General features: G+C 43.1%; 1 protein-coding gene across 1 annotated transcript in view; it reads left to right on the top strand.

The window, feature by feature from the left end:
- Positions 1–8,445: 8,445 nt before the first annotated feature.
- The window catches only part of adamts9 (ADAM metallopeptidase with thrombospondin type 1 motif, 9), a 31,688-nt gene continuing 18,381 nt past the window's right edge, over positions 8,446–21,752 (top strand). Inside the window, exons 1-22 of the mRNA XM_061291670.1 lie at positions 8,446–8,882; positions 9,085–9,452; positions 11,011–11,173; positions 12,633–12,970; positions 13,898–13,981; positions 14,063–14,187; positions 14,268–14,308; positions 14,435–14,540; positions 15,045–15,191; positions 15,615–15,756; positions 15,852–15,956; positions 16,582–16,727; positions 17,134–17,315; positions 17,405–17,541; positions 17,944–18,061; positions 18,186–18,281; positions 18,877–19,043; positions 19,201–19,330; positions 19,755–19,881; positions 19,985–20,195; positions 20,289–20,453; positions 20,933–21,094. Coding sequence (XP_061147654.1) covers positions 8,786–8,882; positions 9,085–9,452; positions 11,011–11,173; positions 12,633–12,970; positions 13,898–13,981; positions 14,063–14,187; positions 14,268–14,308; positions 14,435–14,540; positions 15,045–15,191; positions 15,615–15,756; positions 15,852–15,956; positions 16,582–16,727; positions 17,134–17,315; positions 17,405–17,541; positions 17,944–18,061; positions 18,186–18,281; positions 18,877–19,043; positions 19,201–19,330; positions 19,755–19,881; positions 19,985–20,195; positions 20,289–20,453; positions 20,933–21,094 — 3,357 coding nt within the window. The 5' untranslated portion in view covers positions 8,446–8,785. The remainder of the gene's footprint in view (positions 8,883–9,084; positions 9,453–11,010; positions 11,174–12,632; positions 12,971–13,897; positions 13,982–14,062; positions 14,188–14,267; positions 14,309–14,434; positions 14,541–15,044; positions 15,192–15,614; positions 15,757–15,851; positions 15,957–16,581; positions 16,728–17,133; positions 17,316–17,404; positions 17,542–17,943; positions 18,062–18,185; positions 18,282–18,876; positions 19,044–19,200; positions 19,331–19,754; positions 19,882–19,984; positions 20,196–20,288; positions 20,454–20,932; positions 21,095–21,752) is intronic.

Here is a 21,752-nt window from a genome sequence, read left to right on the forward strand (position 1 = left end):
CCTCAAATTTTCCTCCCAAATATGCCCAATACATAGTTATTTCCTTTCAATGTGTAGTTTCTCTCTCATTGTTGTGAAAGGTGCTAGACATTATAATCCTGACAGAATAGTGTCATTCGTTCCCAATGCCGGCCAACACTTCCACAGCATCCTAAAAAATATATATGACACGTTGTCCCAGATGCATCCCATCATAAACATTGCAAATGACACCCATCTATCAGATTTATTCTCTGGAGATACACAAGCAAGGTGAAATTTCTCTTGCCTACTTTTCGCTCAAATTTGTAATGAAGTAATAAATAAGTGGAATATATCTTACAAAAAAAAAGCCACAGCAACCAATCTGGCCCTGTAAGGCAGATTTGAAATGTGTTTGCAAACAAGAACATTTTCATTTCACTCGCAGTTATTTACTATTGAATTTTGCTATCCTCATTTTCTTTTTTACTCCAACTGCATGCTTTCCCTGAGGCCTTTTTTTTTGTCATCACTCAAGACTTGTTTATCCACTCCCGGCTATTGTCTCACAAGCACAAAGGGCACACACAGCAAAATCCACAAAATGGAGTCAAGCTGCATACAAATATTTCAAGACACACAAGAAATATACCATCTCTCAAAATAAATGTATGAAACCTCAGTAAGAACACAGGATCTAAAAGCCTTTTAGGTTTCTTGTACATTGTGTGTCGACAGGATTCCAAGCCGAAGAATGACAGGAAAACATCTTTCAGGAAATGATGGTCTGAAGAGGCTTTCTTTTTTTAAACCACCAGTGCTCTGATGGTTGGTCAGGTTTGTTTGTTTTTTTGTTAGAGGAGAAAAAAAAGTCAACGATTTTGTTTTCTTATTCGGGAAAAAACATTTACTAGATATGCTTATGGGTGTGTTGTGGGTGTACATACCGAACGGGAATGTGCGCAGGAGATCCACAACTCTTCTGGGGGACAAGTTGTGCTGCGTGGAGGACACACTGCTGCTCCCACAAGAACTGTCCAAACTTGATGACACACATGGTTCATGCTTGTGACCTCATTAGCCCCTTTCACCCCTTTCTAAGAAACAAATGTGTTGGTAGAATGTGTCTTTTTTTTTTTTTTTTCCACACAGCTCCCATTTCAATGGCGTCATTAGTTAACTGCTAGTTTAGCTACTGCTTCTACGATGTTTTCGTAGACCTACGCAGGCCGTCCTAGATAAAAAGCGATTAAAATGCTTTTAAAATAAAACCAAAGGATTCATTTGGACTGTAAATGCCGAAGCATCATGGTTAGTTTTTCCTTTCTTTCCTTTGAGGTACCGTATTTTCCGGCCTATAAGGCGCACCGGACTATAAGGCGCACCTTCAATGAATGGCCCATTTTAAAACTTTATCCTTATATAAGGCGCACCGGACTATAAGGCGCACCATTAATGCATCATGTCAGATTTTGAATCCAAATCAAATCATTCTCCATTTTATCTTTTTTATTTCAACTTCAGACGAAACAAATTACTTTATAATCATAAAATAATGATTCATAGTCTTCAGCGGGCCACTTATGATTGATTTCATGACACAATACTTCGGGACAGTTTGAATTTAGGAATTTGGTCCATATATAAGGCGCACCGGACTATAAGGCGCACTGTTGGTTTTTGAGAAAATTTTAGGTTTTTAGGTGCGCCTTATAGGGCGGAAAATACGGTAGTTTGAGTTGAGTGACAGCACTCCTGATGTGTCTGAGATTTCTTTTGAGCAATTGTGCTTGATTTATTTGCTCAAGTGTGCTCATAGGCAGCAAATAACACTGAAAATGAAAGCCCATGTATCTTGTTGTTTATTGTCACAGGGAAAATGATAGCAGTCATTAAAGACAAGAAATGCTATTTGCTTGTGTACATCTTCACAGAGCACATCTGGTCCCCCCCTTCCCTGAGATTAAACATCCTGAATATGACCTGAGCTGGAAGCGATTTGTTCACCAGCAGTGCTGTCACTGCTGCCAAAAGGAACGGGGGTGGGATCATGGCGAGGGAGGTGATGATTCCTGTGGAAGGGTAGGCTGAGTGCATGGAGTTCATCTGGCTTTTAACATTGGCTGGTCCGTAGTAGTAGTCGACACGTTTGACTTTTCCCATCGATGACTGTATCCTTTTGTTATTTGCTGCTCACACATGCATCCATCCATTTCTACCCTGCTTGTACTCGGAGCTCAAATTTACCCCAGCTGACCTTTGGTGTGATGATGATGCTTCTTGGTTTGATGTCATTATTTGAGGACACATTGAATGACTCCACCGCTCAAACATTTGAGGCAATTTATTGTTACAATTAGTTTCTTTACAGCACAAAGTCGTTCAAAAAGCGATTTGTGTTTGTAAAATAAAAATTGAGCTTGTTGTGTAAGGCGTATGATAATCAAAACATGAGATGTGTGGTTACATCTGGCATCGTTTGTATTCTCCTGTTAATCGACGGAATACTATCAAAGTTGGGTCCCTTAAAAAGAAAGCCACAATACATCCATTCTTGAAGGCTATAATGGACACATATCAAAGAATTGCTCAGAATTTTAAATACTTCTGACAATGTTTATGATATGGTGGTCTGGTGGTTTTGCAGGGTCTCCTCTCACCAACATGGTTTTAGATTCTAATCGTAGCTTTTGAAGCCTTTCTGTTTCATTTGCACGTTCTCCTCGTGCTGGTGTGGTTTTCTCTGGGAACTGCGGCTCCTCACATTGTTCCCAAACATATGCTCTGCATGTAGAGCTTAACAAATGTATCAAACCACTACCTAATGTACCAAACTTCACATCTACGACAGCTGCCCTACATTAACCGCAGTTTCTCAAGCAACACCCAATTTTCACGCTATTTAACTGAAACGACACTTTAAGTGCCGTTATTAGTTATCCATTTCAAAAGTACGAGCGCAAATTGAAAGTGGCCTTCATAAAGCCTCGTCAAGATTCACTGTAATGCTGTTTGACTGCCACACAAGCTGACTGACTGATTTAGCTCTCAAAGGAAAAACAATAAAACTTTCTCGACTTGTGCCTCAGGATTTCTTTTGCCCTGCCGATATCTGTGATAATAATAATTGACATTTACGAGAGAACATGGCGTCTGTCCCTTCAAAAAGCTTCCCGAGAGGTTTTTGTCTTTTTTTTCCCCCTTTCTTTTCTTATGGTCACTCGACATAGTGTCACGTTTCCCTCAAATAGCATTGCTCAATAACCTCAATTTGGATCAACATCAGAAAAACTAAACAGACTTTTTTCATTCACTCCCGTCAAACAGATATGTGATGTCTAATCTTGGGTGGTGAGCCAGCTTTTAATGCCCTTAACTCTTACAGGGCACTTAGTTTGCTCTCCGAGCAGATAAAAAAACAGAAACTGAAGTTTTAAAAGCTCCGAACCGATGAGTAGGAAATGATGTAATTAGGTTCATCTGTGTTCTATCAGAAAGCCAAAATGTCTTGCACCCATTGGGGCCATGTGCTGCGTAATGCCTGCGGCGCTGTGATGCAAGTGACCTCAAATTATCCCGACTTACAGAATTTACACATTGTGGATATTATTTTTGAATTGTAACACCGAAACTGTCCCAATATAGCACGACTGACTTAGAAAAAAGAAACACACGATAGCTGTCTCTTCGGACGCCATTTTTCCCGTCATTTTAATAACGTGATAGAGGTCAATGTTGGCTTAGTGCAGTGCTTCTCAATTATTTTCTGTTACGCCCCCCCCTAGCAAGAAGAAAACTATTCGCGCCCCCCCTCCCCACCGTGACTATCCTAACTTGTCTTGTAAGTCGTAAAATGTTGCACTGTCGCAAACGTGACAGAAGTAACAATGAGAGCGCCACTGCCCCCTGCTGTAGTAAACGCGCAATTACACTTTATTCTAGTACTGCCAAAAAAAAAGCCTGTTCCCCAGGGTCACACGCGCCCCCCCAGGAATAGCACCGCGCCCCCCAAGGGGGGCGCGCCCCACTATTTGAGAAGCACTGGCTTAGTGGAAGACACTCGGATTTTTTTTCTTAATGCTGGATCAAGAATGGTGTTTTTACACCGCACGCATCTTATTGTGTGTTTTCTGCGGGTTCCAACAAAATCTCATTTTGAGCGGGACAAAATGACCGGATTTGCTTCACAATTCAAAGTATTCTCTTCAATAAACAACCATGCAATTTGACAGGCTCAAGGAATAAGAGTCGAATAGATTTGAAAGTCATTTAAAACCCAATCACACGAGCTACGCTGGGGATGCTTTTCGTTCTGCAATGCCCTGTGGGAGACTTGAAGACATATTTGTGCAATGCATTTCAAAAGACATGTCATAAGTGATGAAAGTAAATCTAAATGTGATCTTAAATCCACCAGCACGGTGTAGTTTGGTCAACTGATCTTCAAACTTTTTGTGAACCATAATCTAAGTGTTAGGAGATCATTCCTTGTCAGGCCTCCCGAAAAATCTAAAAAAAGACAAAAAGATGAGTTCAAGGTTTTTAATAGATTTGACCTTGGTCCGAACTACCAGGCTGAAGGGAAAAGAAAAGTCCAAATACAATCTTTTCTTTGTTGCGACCCATTGAGTTCATGATTACATTTCATTTGTCTCTCCTACTTTCCCCGGGCCATGTATAGCGAGCGGAGCAGTTGCAGATGGCTTGGTTGATGAAACCACGAGCCCAAAAGGGATCCCTCTCTGCTGTGCATTTAGTGTACAAACTACAAAGGCAGCCTGCGGTCAGCACACCCTTGTGAAAGGGGCTAAAATAGTGTCAGCAGGATGTCCAACAGACTGCGAGCGAGCGAGCAGTGGAGAGAGCATAACAGAGCGGCACGGATGGCCAGGAGAAGGAAACAAGCCGCCGAGTGGTTTGAAGTAGGCTCAATCGATTCAAGACTATTTTTTCCGTTGATAAACATTCCGATATATCAGCAATGTCTGAGCTAGGGAAATTCTGGTGTAAATATCAGAATTTCCCCAAACTAGAGGAATAAATCTGTTTGATTGCAACGTATTATATGTTTAGCAATCTAGTGTGCTGCATTACTGTAATGGAAATTTCACGCTTTCAGACTGAGCAGAAAATGCAATTATTGGCTAAAATTGGTTACAAATTTGTTAATTTTGTCAACTTTTTTTTTTTGTCTGGATGACTTTTTTATTTTTTATTAATAGTTCATTTTTTATTTCGTGAAAAGCTCAATTGAAACGTGACCACCATGGCTGCAATGTCCCAAAAAAAGATGATTATTATAATAATAATCATCATCATTGTCAACAATCATATTGGTAATACAGTTAGTAATATTTATGAATTAACGGTTAGGTGGATGATGGATTTGTTTTCTTTTCATCAATGTAGTATGTTTTGGCTTGAGGAGCCTCTCTTAGTTTGTTACCGCTGTGGCACAAAACTGTCCATTTCTTGTAGTTGTGCCCTCGAGTCTGCCAGCTGATTGAGTTTTTTGTTTGATGCTCGCAGCACGATCAGAATTGTTTTCCCAGGCCTTTTTTTTCCCCCTCCCAAAACACAATTCATTTTTGTTAAAAGAGGCAGCTGTTTAAGTTTACAGCTCTAAAGTGGGGTGGGCTGGGGTTTTCTCATTCAAATAAGCATTTCTGCTTCGTATTATTAAAGTCTGTTTGTAAGAACTTCAATTCACTGTCCGTGAGCTGCCAAAAACTCAATCCAGTTGTTTGTGACGAGCACATCTGCGTTGAGATCGACCAAAGGATTGTTCCTCGCTGATTAAAAGCGAGTCGGATTTGGAGTGGATTGCCGTCTTTGTAGCCTGCTGTAATATTGTTCAACATACCATAGTGACATGAGGGGTGAGACACCCGACAAAACCGGTTACTTTTTTACGGACTAATGTCAAAAACAGAGCCTCCCACAAAAATGTAGCTTTGTGCTGCTTCGGACGAATCACATGCTGCTTCTCACGTTTTAGCACTGCGTTTTGTGTCAAAGTTTGCATTCTTGTAATATTAAAACATTCTTGTACAGATGTTTTTCCAGTGCAATGCTGAAAGGGTGTGATTAACAATGAGGTACCACACATGGTTGTGATGAATTTTCATGTTAGTTAGCCACGGTTGCTTTGAAAGCGTGACTCGGCTCTGTCGCCGCAAAGACCCTTTCTTACTTGTTTATTTTCCCTGTTTTTCCAGAATTCAACAAGAGGAAGGAGGAACCATCTCAAAGTACAATGGCGTATGGTCAACAATGTAAAGTAAGTAGCCTGCCAGGTCCAAACGAGAGAATCTGTCTGGCCTCGGTCATATCAGTGAACCAAACGGGTTGACTTTCACCTCTAATGCACTCTCATCGTTGTAACCTAATCAGCTCGCCATTATCTTGCACTCAACGTCTATGTGTTATGAAGAAAGCCATGCCGTTTTACAAGTGAAGCCAATGACTCACTGAGCCTTTTACTGCTGTAAACAAAGTCGTTCTTGGAAATACCGAAGGGCTGCTGGAACTCCGGGATCAAGCGGCTCGTATGAGCGTCACATCCAAGCCGTGCCACGCTGCATCGTTGACGTTTTCTCTTGAGGCTGATTTGTTGGATGTCATTCACTATCTGCAGAAAGACATAAAGAATGTGGATAGTGTTCCGACATGGACGGGAGCCGCTGACAGCTGTTGTACCACTTGAGCAGTGTCCAGGGCCCTCTACAGTAATTGCTCTTCACGTGTCGAGCTATCCAAGGTCACCTTGAAGGCACGTTCAGAGAAGCGCCGGTTTCTCTACCCGAGCTCCGAAGCGCCGGCGGGCTCATTAAAACAGTGAGGACATGTGTCAGAGTTTGATGGCGGAACATGCCAGTACCCATCTGTATGTGTTTGACTGCGGTTGTACTGTGATGCCTGCAAGGTTTTTGGGGAGCCATATGTGTCTGTATCGCTGGGATTGAAACTAATTGCTGCCACGTTGAGATGAGATTTATTAAGTGAGCGGTCACGTTGCTAATGCTTTAACACACATGAACCTACAGCAGACAAGCACGCATGCTTGAGGCGGATAATAGAACTGTCTGCGACAGGGATGTGATGGTTTTGGCTAAAGTTTGTTGTTATTTAACTTTTTTTTTTAATTCGGTTAGTACTGGGGTGTTGGGTTTTATTTATTTATTTTTAAAAAAAGGTTTGTTATATATTACTCGTTGCACAGAGAGATTGACTTGTCCTAAGGACAAGTTCACTGGGGCAAGAGCGTCAGCTTGGGTGGGGCTGAGAGAGAGTAAAAAGAGATTTGGAGAGCTCCACAATTAAAGTGTATCTCTTTGAAATCCCAGTCCGGGCTTGGCCACTTCATTCAAGCTTTCCGTTCCCTGCGGACCGATTATCTGATCTGGAGGGGAAGTGAAGTTTACACTGCTGATAACTGCCCTGAATGATGTAGCCTGCACACAAGTGAGGGGGATGACTCTGATGACCTCGGTGACCACTGAGAACACACACACAACTGTAATGACTTCCCTATTGAGAAAGATGGAAGGAAGCCAGTGAACTGGAACGACTTTTAAAGTCCAAACATTTTCCTCGACATATCACTTCTAGAAAAACTTGCAATCCACGAGTAGATGAAAAATATTTACTCCTTGATAGAAGTCAAGCATGCAGTCAAAACCGTGGCATCTCAAATTAAACACCCATTTGGTGTCACTTCGGGTAGTATGCCCCAACAGATTTTTTTTTTTAACAACACAAAGGCACAATTGACCATGGAATAAATTTCACTTGTGAATGAAGATACCGCCTAGCCCGATAATAGACACTGCACCTGCATAGGGCTGTGAGTGGGGGGGCTGCATGAATGGTGCGGGAGAACCCACACTTTGATCTCCCAAATAACAAAGCACCTATGAAGGCATCCATACAGGCTGCATTGTCCCACCGAGGGGGTTACGGCTCATAAAGCCATTACCATGATCCCCTCTCAATCCCTTTTGCAGCACCTCCTTAATACCCTAAACCACTACTGTATATTGCTCTGCTGCTTGCCAGTTTGCATTTTCTCACTCTCATCAACTATTAAGTCTCCCTCCGTGCTAAGATTAAGTCACTAGTCGCCCAAGGGCAGGTACTTTTCTATTTGGGCCCCGACTTTACTGTCATGGTCACTGTTTTGCACCGCTGCAAATTCCCACTCTTAAAACCAGATTAACCCCAAACTTTTGAAAGAAGGTTATTAGCCCATAATTTGAATTTCTTATTAGAATTCCATACAGTGGGCCACTGTGATTATGGGGACCCCTGCATGGCTTGTGGTGATCAAAACACTCAGACGCGGTAGTGCAGCACGCTGGTACCTGAGAGCCAAAAAGGGACGGGCGACCACCAGTTGACGGGAGAAGCTTGTGCAAAAGTGTACCTTGGCTGTCTGAGCCCGCCCCTCGCCGGGGGAGAGAGCTGGTGCAGACTTTCAGTACGCGCGCGCGCGCGCTCACACGCTCACTCTGTAGCGGAGCAGACCTTTTTGGAGCAGCCCACCCCTCTGTGCAGTATGCATGTTGGCCTCGGAACTTGCGGAGCTCTCACGTCCCAGCAGCAGTGTATCTCGACGGCCAGAGAACATCCGTACTACGCGAGTCGAGGATAACGCACTGTGTTGGATGTGGCGTGGGGACCACAGACGGAAATGCTGGACTGCCCGGGGGAATAGATTATTTATCATAGTACTTATTATTATTGACATTCTTGGTGTTATTATTAGGACTAAGATTACAGGAGTAAGCTACAAGCTGCCGCTCTCCTCTGAACGTGGACAATCATGCATGTGCTCTTTTGGGGCTTGGGATTCCTGCTATTCCCTGATTTATTATCGGCAGACGCATCCACGGGGACACTGCTCTTGAATCCAAGCACAGGTAAGTATTTCTCAATAGGACTATAGTCTAAGTATACTTTACTTTGGCACAGTTGGGAGTCAATGAATGAATGAATGAATGAATGAATGAATGAATGAATGAATGAATGAATGAATGAATGAATGAATGAATGAATGAATGAAGGCAGCACTTTAGGTATTTTTTAGGGTAACATTCCTCAATGTTTTGTTTACACGTGCAGTAAAAGGGGACATTGGCCCCTATGAGATTGTCACACCGGTGCGAGTGGACGGAACCGGTGACAAGTTGCCGAGCAGCGCGCACTTCAAGAGGAAACGGCGAAGTTTGGACGAGAAGAGCGACAATATTACGGAGCACTGGGCGTCTCCAAATATCCATTACAGGATTTCTGCTTTCGGACAGAACTATCACCTCAACCTTACATTGGACTCGGAATTTATCGCCCCGCTATACACTGTGACAATACTTGGAGTACCTAGAGGAGATAACGTGGAGGAGGAGGACACAGAGTTGAGGCACTGCTTCTATAAAGGACAAGTAAATGCTAAATCAGAGCACGCCGCAATCATCAGTTTATGCTCCGGACTGGTGAGTTAATCATTATTATTATTATTATTATTATTATTATTATTATTATTATTATTATTATTATTATTATTATTATTATTATTATTATTATTATTATTATTATTATTGAGAGCACATGAATCATACACGTGTGTACTTTGAGCGACGTCTTAAAATCTGTCAAGTCTAACTTTCGTAAGCCATCTTTGCAAAGGCATGCGCACCAACATACACGATATAAAATCGTGATTTCTTTTTCTGTGCTGATATAACAGCACAATAAGTGTCAAGTCAGCAAATGGCTGTGCAGATACGTCACGTTTTTAATGTCAGATGCAAATTGCAAAGTGCGCCTTTTTTCCTGCCTATTTGGTTTGTGGTCAATAGTCGCGTTTACGCACGCCACTACGGCGCGAGTACGCGCGGTACTGACGTCACCACTGCTCAACCCCACTCCCAGACTTTCAAAAAAAGATTTAGAGTCAGGATTCCTCTGAAAGTTGTATTTATACATAGTAGCCAAGATGAAGTGACGATTAATGACCAATTCTGTCCCAAATGCCTACTCAACAATTTCAAGCATTTGCTGAGATTGGGTTGCTCCATTTCCTGACAGTTTGTTATTCATTGCCAAAGCTCTGAGGGCACATTATTTGAACATAGAATACCACGAGTGGCCACAACGATTTATTGTATGATACTTGTCATGGTCAATAAAATTATGATCACAAAGGACGTCTTGGAAAGAACACCCTCCCCTTGGGAAAAGCAAACCATGACCGAGCTGCAATGTTTCCAAATCTTAATAAAGCCAAAGCATAGAATTTACATGAGAAAAATGTACAGGCACCAGAGCATTGATTCTTCTGCTTGTCACTGCACGATACTGGCATATATAGATAAACAACGATACAAATACTGCACCAACTCACATTTACTTTATTAATCGATTAATCTGTCGAGGAGTTTGTTGATGTATCGATGAATCGGATGTAAAAAGCACCCCAGAATGTTCCCACATTTCAAAAACATGCAGTGGTGTGAATGTTTGTTGGTCTTTGTGTCCTTTGATTGACTGGTTCATGTGCCCTGCCTTTCACCCAAAGGCAGCAGATGGATGGATGGATGCATAGATGCACGGATGGATCTTGTCACACACAATTGCTTAATACTTGCTGAAGCATCAAGTCATTCGCACGTCAGTGAACACCACATGGAAAGTGCTCGTGTTGGCATGTACCTTATCGAGTGCACCGCAGGCCTCTATATTAAATGTGCCATGTGGAGTACTGTACATCGTGAAGTACTTTACGTTCGCTTGCCAAGAACACACAACAATACACAGTCTCTGATAGCCATCATGGGTTTCACTTTTGGGACCATTATTATGTGCATGCAAATTCCTCTCAAATGCTTTATGAACCCCATTCCACTGATGCTTACTAAAAATATTTTGAATGAAACGACAAAATCTTGATCATGGCAGGATTCAATTAAATACTTTTAAGGTAAACATTTGCTAAATACTATGTATGTATAAACAGCATAAATTAACCTTTGTACCCCACCCCCCCCTCAGTTTGGTACCTTCAGATCTCCAGAAGGGGAATATTTTGTCGAGCCCCTTCACAACTACCAAGGAAAACATTATGAAGAGGAACACACAAAACCTCATATTGTGTACAAGAAGAGTGCACCTGAAAAAGAGAAATCTGGGGACAGCTCAGCTTGTGACACTTCAGGTAAAGCCATTTGGTGTGCATGACGGCACTCGCAGTCGACTCTTGTGGAGTCAAGCATGTGTGTGTGTGCGCACGTGTGTGCGGGTCACGTCAGACCTTTAAGTGGGTTCCCACAGATGTCAGCAGCTGCGTCATTCCCAGAGTCCTCACAATCACTTGTATCAGGAAATGATTATACAATAGTAACTGAGTCTGTTGAGTTTTTGTAGCATAATCATAACATGCAAAACTTATCTGCTTAAAGAATTCCTGGAGAGCCAATATGAATAAGAAATGCGGATTTTCCACTTGGGTGTGGAATTGAAACGTCATTATGGTATCGAAATGACATGTTGTTCAGTTTCAAACAATGTGTGGGGCGATCATTATAGCCGACCCACAGAAGTGTGCAAGCTTGTCCCACACAGGAATTAAGACTCATTTGGAAGTTCTCCCTTGTATCATCTCATCTCAGTTTACTGTTTGAACTTCCTGTTGACTCGTGGGCTTCCTCTCACTTTATGATAAGGAAACTGGGCCGACCCACTACCATGAGGACGCAGTGTCGGTTTCGTGAAATCCACGCCAACTTGAAAGTGTCAAATCATCAAAAAGTTATGGACTCGTTTTAAATGAACACAAAGCCATTGTTGCTTGTAATGAGGAGCCTGTGACCTTTGCATTTGTTGCCATGGTGATTCGGAATCAGCTGTTGGAGTGGTCCAGACACCCAATTGTGTTGCATTAGGACTTGTCTGTGATAATTATTTGAAACCGTGATGTCAATACGTTAGCTATTAGCGTTTAACGATTGCATTCATGTTGTCGTCTTATTTTGTTTCCGCCCTTGAATAATGGCTGTCAGATTTCTGACTTTGGTTTTGCATGTGAGACAATGACAACACAATTAGGAGCAAGATATTCCCACAGCTGCTCCTATTTCAACTACTAGTTGAAATCTTTTCTTTGTTGTCTGCCAGATGTTTGGTGTCTCTCTCAGTAGCATTTGTTTCACAGAGGTAGCGCGTGAAAAATCATTCTTGTCCTGATTCTCAATTGTTGAGAAGTTATGACACCCCACGGAGTGAGCTGGTTTGGATTCAGCAATGCAAGCTGAGTATTCTGCAGTTCCGTTCCGGCGTGATGTTAAACTCATTTTCCAGTAGGATGAGAATGTCAAGTTTCTCACTTTATTGGAGTGGTCTTCTTTTGGTGTGTGCATTTCAGCTTGTGCTACTTTTTTTATGGCCTTCTGCCAGGTTTACCTAACCTGAACTCTTTGCCCTCTTCCGAGAGGGGGGGAAAAAAAGCACTGCAGGCGGCATTCAGCACAATTTGAGCTGAAATGAAGAAAAGTGAAAGAGACAGCAACATATCTGGACCATGACAGAAAGTTTTAGCATCTTTATTCTGAGGGCCTTATTCGTATAACCCGCCATGTCTATCTATTAACACATTTCTCACCCCCTGTTCTTTTTAGAACTCAAACACAGGCATAAGAGGCACAAGCTGAGAAGAAAGCCAACAGATGGGGCGGCCTTGGACAGAGTGTTTGTTCCCAGGACTGGAATATTGAGTGATGTGGAGTTACTAAGTGGGCGCCTGAACGGGGATGCCTTGCACAAATCACACAGCAGCAGCATTGTAGGCGCAAAAACTGCAAATGAAAGCAGCAGCGATGACTCGAAACCTCACAAGCGCTCCAAGCGCTTCCTCTCCTTCCCGCGCTTTGTTGAAGTCATGTTGGTGGCCGACAGCAAAATGGTGGACCATCACGGAGGCAACCTGCAGCACTACATCCTCACCTTAATGTCCATCGTAAGTGCCGCTCGTTCAAGCATGTTTTTGCAAAATATGAACAAGCTGGGGATCTGGGATGAATTTTGACTCCAGACAACGAGAGATTCTTGTCACACGTGCTCTGCAAACAGTACTTGCTAGAAATGTCTGCAGTTCCTTCAATTTAGCTTTTAGCCTGTTGGCAGATCTTTTGTTGGACATAATAAGCGCTCCGCAGACCACGGCTTGTGACCGCAAAAATGTCAGTGAAATGATACTATAGAAGATGATTTGGGAGCTTAAGATCAGGGGATGCTTTGAGAATAATTGTCAATTTCTGTCTATGTGAAGCCCTTTGAGACTGCTTGTGATTTAGGGCTATACAAATAAACTTGACTTGACTTGACTTGACTTGACTTGACATGACCTTCATGCAGGGTTAATCAAATGCATATTACTCTCCTTAAACTCGAGTTTGAATGTGATGGGTTCATTCTGAACATCGCCGATTTCAGTTCAATTCAGTTTTATTAGTTTAGATGATAATAACCTGACGTTTGAACAGGGGTGTGTAGACTTTTCCTCTCCACTGTATTTTGAACATTTCTTGTATCTACTCCCATAGTCTTTGACGTTTTGGGATCTGTGGGAGGGAAAGGGGAAGCTTTGGGCAGGGCTAAAAACAAATTACAAACAGCCAAGGGCAATTCGAAGCGGTACCTGTCAGGCAGCTTTGATAAATGCTGAAAAATATGTTTAGATATATCAGACACAGCATATATCACACATAGCAACTCAAGCGAATCCCATCTTTTGAAGGCGTCTGGAGCCGCCAAACCTCAAAGGGAAGTTGAAATGACTTAGCTATAAAGCACATGGTGGCCATCCCCCAAAAGAAAATAGTCTAATTTGAGCTATCTTGAATAATAAAACTGTTTCCCCCCCCCCCCCCCCCCCCCCCTTCAGGTGTCTTCCATCTACAAGGACCCCAGCATTGGCAATCTAATTAACATAGTGATTGTGAAGTTAGTCATTATAAACAACGAGCAGGTAAATAATCCTAATTAATATCCACAGAGCCAAAGAAGATACTGGGCATTTTCTGCATCAGTTTCTTTTTGTTTTTTTTAGGATGGTCCCCTTGTTTCATTTAACGCACAGACCACTTTGAAGAATTTCTGCATTTGGCAGCATGGCCAAAATGTCTTGGATGATAACCACCACTCACACCATGATACTGCCATTCTTATTACAAGGTGCACACCCAGATCTTTTTACAATAGGCTATTAATAGCGATCTTCCCTTTTATTCATATTTTCTCTTCTTTTTCCATAGACAAGACATCTGCAGAGCGAGGGACAAATGTGACACTTTAGGTAAGTAGCTATTTGAAAAAACAAGGACAAAATCTTTCTTCTTATCACTGGCAAAGTCAAAAGTGATCAAAACTTTCCAAAGCTGACATCCCTGGTGTACCTAATGAAGTGACTTAAACCTTGCAGGACTGGCAGAGTTGGGCACTGTGTGCGATCCGTACAGGAGCTGCAGCATTAGCGAAGACAACGGCCTGAGCACGGCGTTCACCATCGCTCATGAACTTGGCCACGTGTGAGTAGCGCATGTGAGAGGTTTCGTCAGCATTCCTCCACCACAGTATTGGTAGTCTAACACTTTTGAGGAAGTCACATGTGAAGGAGGAGACAGCTTTCTTTTTTTTTTCCTCAAGTGTTATTTTTGATGATTACCTTTGCCCACGTGCATAAACTCTTTTTTTTGGTCCAAAGTCTTGAGTCAGCCAGAGCACGGGCCTGTTAGCCCACGACACCGGAGACTGTTACGGACCCCATCATCTTTAACAAATGCTCTTTCGAAACACTAACAAACGGTGGGATTGTTGAATTCCGTTTTGATCCGCGTCAAGCGGCGACGACTTGCACAGCGACAGCTTAGCAGTGTTATATGGTACCTGTCAGAGGGAGGCTGTATAAAGTGTGTGTGTGTGTGTGTGTGTGTGTGTGCGTGTGTGCGTGGGGTGGGGGGGGGGGGGGGGGGGTCTACATGTATTTTCTTTTTAAAAGCAGAACTGAGTTGACACTGCATTCTGTCTTCCAGGTTCAACATGCCTCACGATGACAGCAATAAATGTAAGGAGGACGGCGTTAAGATCCAGCAACACGTAATGGCTCCCACACTCAACTACAACACAAATCCTTGGATGTGGTCCAAGTGCAGCAGGAAGTACATCACAGAGTTCCTTGAGTATGTCGCACTCTTTTCCTCACGACCGCTCCGAATGGTTTGAGATGGATTATGTTTTTGTTCTGATTTGGAGGAGCTGCTAAAGAACTCAAACAACTTGGGAGCGTAGTGTAGGGAACACTGACACACTTGATAACGCCTTGGCTCCTCAGAACAGTTTGTTTCTTCAAACAAAAACAAAAAAAGATCAGCTCTTTAGGAAATGTAAACAGAATAGTATCTGGCAACTGTCCGAAAATCTCTTACCCAACTCCCAACTATCTTATTCTACTCCCTTTAAAAACTGTGCTAATGAAATGGAATACAGCCAGAGATGTGTTTATAAACATGTGCTGTTCTTTTTTTTGTGTGTGTCTGTTTCTGTCTTTTGTTTTCCTTTTTTTTTTTTTTCTTTGAAGTCATTTTATTTTCATTTCTTAATAGCACAGGCTATGGCGAGTGCTTGCTCGACGAGCCCGTTTCTCGGCCATACGGTCTTTCGCAGCAGCTGCCTGGATGGGTATATAATGTCAACAAACAGTGTGAATTGATATTTGGGCCAGGAACACAGGTGTGCCCTTATATGGTAAGTCGATTGTTAAGAGCGATGTTGTCGAAACGAGGAGAAGATGCCAAGTATCTGACAGAATATTTAGTGGTGTTTATTGTGTGTGTTGTCAGACCCAATGTCGAAGGCTGTGGTGCACCAGCCCGGAGGGCGCCCAGAGGGGCTGCAGGACACAACACATGCCGTGGGCTGACGGCACTGATTGCTCCCCAGGAAAGGTAAATGGGATCAATAAATAATGGCAAATGTTCATTAAATCAGAAAAAAATATGGATTCGCCGAATTCAATTTCTTTAGGGAATTCATCTTATAGTCAGGTGCATAAACAGTCCGCATTAAAGAAGGAGGGTCGATTCGCGTTAGCCTGACTCACTTTAGCCGTGAAGACAATCTGTATGGGGAGTCGTTGCAAAATTCTCACCCAGCTTTAATGATCCACCTCACATCCTTCCATTAGTAATGAGAGGACATGAAGGAGGCATTTGGTCTAAATGTCCTAGACAAACACACGCATAGTTGAACTTATGCTGACCACACTAAATTCTTACACCACATTTGTCCTATCGTGCGTGATTATCCTGCGGTTATGAGCTGAGATGTTCATTGACTTGTTTGATATTTCTTCTAGTCGGACAGATGCAGAGATAAAATATTTCACTGTATAATTTCTTTCAGATTAGCATCAAAGAGCAGCCGAGCAGCTGTTTGGGCGATTCTAAGAAAATTATTTCATGTGTCTTTGCTTTCTCTGTCTTTGGTTTCCTCTAACGTTTTATTGCTGTTCTGTCCTCCCTCTTTATTTTTTCCTTTCCAAAACCTGTTTACCTTCCTCTCCTAATGCAGCACTGCAAACACGGGCTGTGTATAACCAAAGAGCATGACGCCACACCTGTGGAGGGCGCGTGGGGAGTTTGGAGCCCTTTCGGTACCTGCTCTCGGACGTGCGGCGGCGGCATCAAGATCGCCGAGCGCGAATGCAACCGACCCGTGTGAGCACTCGTCTTTGTAGTCACGCATGCCCGCTGGACCTTGTCTCCATCTTAGATGCCAAAGTCAATGTTCCATAGATCAATCCACCCTAAGGGAATTCTTGCCATAGCTAATGTTCAGCCACGCTTTTGCTAATGGCCAATTTTCAATTCCCGGTAAATACACAAATCAAACAGGAGTTGGACAAGGAAGGCGTGCAAAGAATTTTTGGAGGAATGGTCTTTTGAAAACCATGTTTGCTTTTATGCCAACTAGGCTGACATTGATCACTATTCTCAGTAGGTTGGATTATTTAATTTTTTTAATTTTTTACATTTTTCTGTTAAACACAAACGAGCCCTCCATTAGACACTGTTGAGACATTTTTTCGGTTTGTACTTACTCCTCTCGTGATGTCCCCACCAGGCCAAGGAATGGAGGGATGTACTGTGTCGGTCGCCGGATGAAGTTCCGTTCCTGTAACTCTGAGCCGTGCTCCAAGCAGAAGAAGGACTTCAGAGAGGAGCAGTGCGCCGCTTTTGACGGCAGGCATTTCAACATCAACGGTCTACCTCCTAATGTTCGCTGGGTGCCCAAATACAGTGGAAGTCAGTCTTGCCCCCGCCGAGATCTTTCTATTCAATAATGGTGTCCGACTAACTAAATCATATTTGTCTTCCTATTGTCTCGTGGCCAGTCCTGATGAAGGACAGATGTAAGCTGTTCTGCAGGGTAGCAGGTAGCACCGTCTACTATCAGCTCAGGGACCGGGTCACCGACGGCACGCCGTGCGGACCCGATACCAATGACATCTGCGTCCAAGGCTTGTGCAGGGTGAGGTTTCTTGCTTTATGGTTGCACTTCACGACAGCTGAAGAGGCCGAAGCTTCACACAATGTTTGGGTTAGCGGGCCGTTGACTGGATTTACTGGTCTTGCCAAGTGTTGTTTGATTGATCTCGTTTGACTTGGGCTAGACTATACATCCTTGTAGATATTAAAAATGTCTTGCTGAAACCACTTACATGTGGTTTAGCTTATGTGCCATCTCTTATGGTGTGTTACAAAGCAAATGGGAGATTGGAATAGGGGACGTATATCAAGGGGCACAGAAGTACAGTATCCGTAACTGACCTTGCGTAACGAAACGACAGTGACAATATTATACTGCACAGAATAACACATTTTAAAAAAAGTATTCTGTAACACATATCCTTGTCCTCTCATTGCTGAGCAGCAAGCTGGCTGTGACCACGTATTAAACTCCAAAGCCAGACGAGACAAGTGCGGTGTGTGTGGTGGTGACAATTCTTCTTGTAAAACTGTGGCAAACACTTTCAACATTGTACGCTATGGTGAGTGAGTTTTTTTTTCCAAAATGCAGTCCAGCTGTTATATACTATGTGGGTGGGTCCCCACATGTGCTTACAGTAGAATTAGCAATTAGCATGATGTATAATAATTTGCATTCATGCTCAGGCTACAATGAAGTTGTGCGGATACCCAGTGGTGCTACAAACATTGATGTTCGTCAACACAGCTACTCAGGGAAACCGGAGGATGACAATTACCTCGGTAAGAAATAAGTCTTTGCTCATCAAGGCAATAAGGTCAACATATTTATTACAGTGCTGGTAGTTTGCAGAAGTGTCACACGTGCAACTTTGTATAGATTAGATAAGATTGCATATTAACGAGAAGACTTTCTTCTGTACTGTCTGTGATATAATATGTGAATTTCAGCATTTTTTTTTCTTTTTACAAGTCAGCATTGGAATCCATGTTTCGTCTCTGCTTGCTCGAAAAATGACCGAAAGATGCTCCCTGAAAGAAGGGCATTCATATGAATATAATGTGTGAAATGGTCGGGAAATTAAAGGAAGGAAATCAAATCTATAATCGCATTAGGGTTAGTGAGTGCAGCAATCAGACTGCGACAGGACTGGACAAGCATAGATGGTACTTCTCGGGAATATAAGGAAATACTTTTCCGCTACCACACACTTTAGCAGATGCAATAATTCAAGTATTTGCTAGGTCAGCTCAAACTTGTGTATAACTATGACAGAGCGATATTATTTCTGGAGTTGTAGACATGTTAAGCAAAGCCAGTTTGAGCTCCTGTGGGATAAAGCAGCCCATGTGACCACTTCTCTCTGTGTCCCTGCAGCCATATCAAATAGTCGTGGAGAATTCCTGCTTAATGGAGAGTTTGTAGTCAGCATGTTTAAAAGGGAAATTAAAGTCGGAAACGCCGTCATCGAGTACAGTGGCTCTGACCATGTTATTGAGAGGATTAATTGTACCGAGCGCATCGAAGAGGAGATCGTCGTCCAGGTAAACTTCATTCCTTTCTACTAAGATAAGGAACAACTGCTTCCTATATGAAGTGAATTCAAAACCCCTCTGAGGTTAGAGCTGTGACTGTACGTGAGAACCTCAAGGTCGTAAATCCTGCATTCAATCTGTTTTACAATGTCTGTCTTCACGGTAGGTGCTGTCTGTGGGGAACCTTTACAACCCAGATGTCAGATATTCCTTCAACATCCCCATAGAGGATAGACCTCAGCAGTTCTTCTGGGATGCCTATGGTCCGTGGCAGGAGTGCAGCCGTCTGTGCCAAGGTGAGGCTTAAATCGGGTTAGCAGTCTTTGCAAGGGTGTTTGAATGATGTGGCGAGACTACAGATGGGAAGCAACAGAGAGGCACCTAACAAAAAGTGAGGTACGTATAGTGAAACTTGGCAACCTTCGGTGCAAAGATCTGGCTCATCTTCACAGGAAATTACTTTTCTGTTCCGTGTCTGCGCATATGTGAGCGAATATTTAGGTGCGCAGAGGTAAATGTGAATTCCTTCGACTCATGGCTCCAACACTTTGTCAGTCTCTTAATCACCTTTTTGAGTATGACCTGCCTGAACAAGCCACAGTGATTAGTGGTTTTTAATTTGTAGGGAAGGCCTGGAAAAACAGCAACTGGAGCGGCCTGATGGAGGATTGGCTGTTATTCCAATGCAGTTGACTGACTTGTTTGTTGGTGTTTTCTTAGGAGAGAGGAAGAGAAAAGTTCTCTGTAGCAGAGAGTCTGACAGGGTGGTGGTTTCAGACCAGAGGTGTCATGGTATACCAAGACCGATGGTCACGCCTGAGGCCTGCAACACTGAATGTGAACTGAGGTTTGTGTCACCACTTTAACCTACTATTTTCACGTTTTTGCTTAAAGCGAAATCAAATCATTCTTGTATTGATGATGCTCTCTTATTATCTTTGCAATGGTAGGTGGCATGTGGCTCGAAAGAGTGAATGCACTGCTCAGTGTGGTGTCGGATATCGCACTTTGGACATATTCTGTGCTAAAATCAGCCACCCAGACGGAAAGAACCAAAAAGTTGACGATCGCTATTGCAGCGGGCAGCGCAAACCTGACGACAAGGAAGCTTGTCATGGAGATTGTAATCCCGGAGGCTGGGAGTATTCGTCCTGGTCCGAGGTGAAACAGCTGAGCTGGTTATAATTCAAAAGGAATCAGACATTTGTTTTGACACACAATATGTTTCCTCTTGTTGATCTGTCTGGTATGCAGTGCTCAAAGAGTTGTGGTGGAGGCACCCGCCGAAGAGGGGCAGTGTGTCGAAAGGCAGCGGGGGCTGAGGGCGATGACAGCAAGTGCAGTCAACGAGACAAGATGGCCGTCCAACCCTGCAATGAATTCCTCTGTCCACAATGGAACACCGAAGACTGGTCGGAGGTTGGTCCAATCGTGATTCAGATTAGATTTGTGACACTGGACCCTCCTTGTGGTTCTGTCAAGTGTCCCCCCCCCCCCCCCCTGGCCGGTATCTCGCAGTGTCGCCTTGCCTCTTTACAAATGTTTACCCTCAATGCTTTCCTCAACTCTTGAACTATGGTCAGTGACTGGCACAGTTTACACATTGCAGACCAAGGAGCTTGAAAAGGTTTGGCTTGCATTCCAGAAATATTTGACATCTCCCATGTGGGTGCCTCCAAATACAAACAACCACACTGTACTATATGCCTCCCCCTGCACAGTATTTTTACATGCAGTCCACGTATCCTTTGTAGAGGAGAAAATATGCACTTGCTTGACATGTCATAAGTGTCGGATCCTCTATATGGCATCAAGAGGATTTTCCCATGAGCTGAATGACTGGGATGATGTTATTTCAGTATGTCTAGACTCTAATCATGAATGGATCTTGCTTACAGTGCCTTGTAACGTGCGGGAAAGGCTATAAGCACCGCCGGACGTGGTGTCAGTTTGGTGAGGACCGTCTAGATGACCGCTTCTGCGGTTCATCAAAGCCCGACTCGGTCCAGACGTGTCAGCAGCAGGAGTGTGCCTCTTGGCAAGTCGGACCTTGGGGACAGGTAAGACCCGGTCAATATTGTTCTTATCCTAAACACACACACAGATTAACGGAGCTCAGAATTCACGCTGCAATGCACAAGATTGCGTTCTTTGCGGTATCGCGATTCATCTCAAAGGTATGGTTGGGAGGTATGTGTAAAATGGCTGGGTAAGCATGTCGGGAGTGCATATATTCCAGATGCACAGGTCCGTTTTTAAAGCGTTTCATAATTAGTAATAAATCAGTCAGCATAAAAATAACATGGGTGGTAACGATTTAGATTTGCCACTTCCGATCACCAAATTTCTCAGTCAACAATATTTTCCAATATTGTGCGGAGTCTTACTTCTCGAATGCAATGTTTGTCACATATGACAAAGCGGACAAGCGGTGGCACATTTTGGATTTTTGACTTGATTTCCCTTGTAAGGTATATTTGAAGCTGTTTAATGAAGCATGGTCAAATGGTAGCTGAAGTGTCTGCCAAACAAATTTGACCCTATTTCATTGGAGCCACTGAGGCAGAAGCGGGTGCAAGGTAGAATCTCTGAGTTAGCTTTTGTAGAGGCTTCAATGAATATTAAGTCATGTTTTCAGATTTAGTGTTGTGTTGAGATTCTCATCTTGCATTTAACTTTAGATTCTTTCCCAGTGCTGACTCACTAAATTTTGTTATG

Source organism: Syngnathus typhle, linkage group LG11, assembly GCF_033458585.1.
Source record: "Syngnathus typhle isolate RoL2023-S1 ecotype Sweden linkage group LG11, RoL_Styp_1.0, whole genome shotgun sequence".
NCBI classification, from domain to species: domain Eukaryota; kingdom Metazoa; phylum Chordata; class Actinopteri; order Syngnathiformes; family Syngnathidae; genus Syngnathus; species Syngnathus typhle.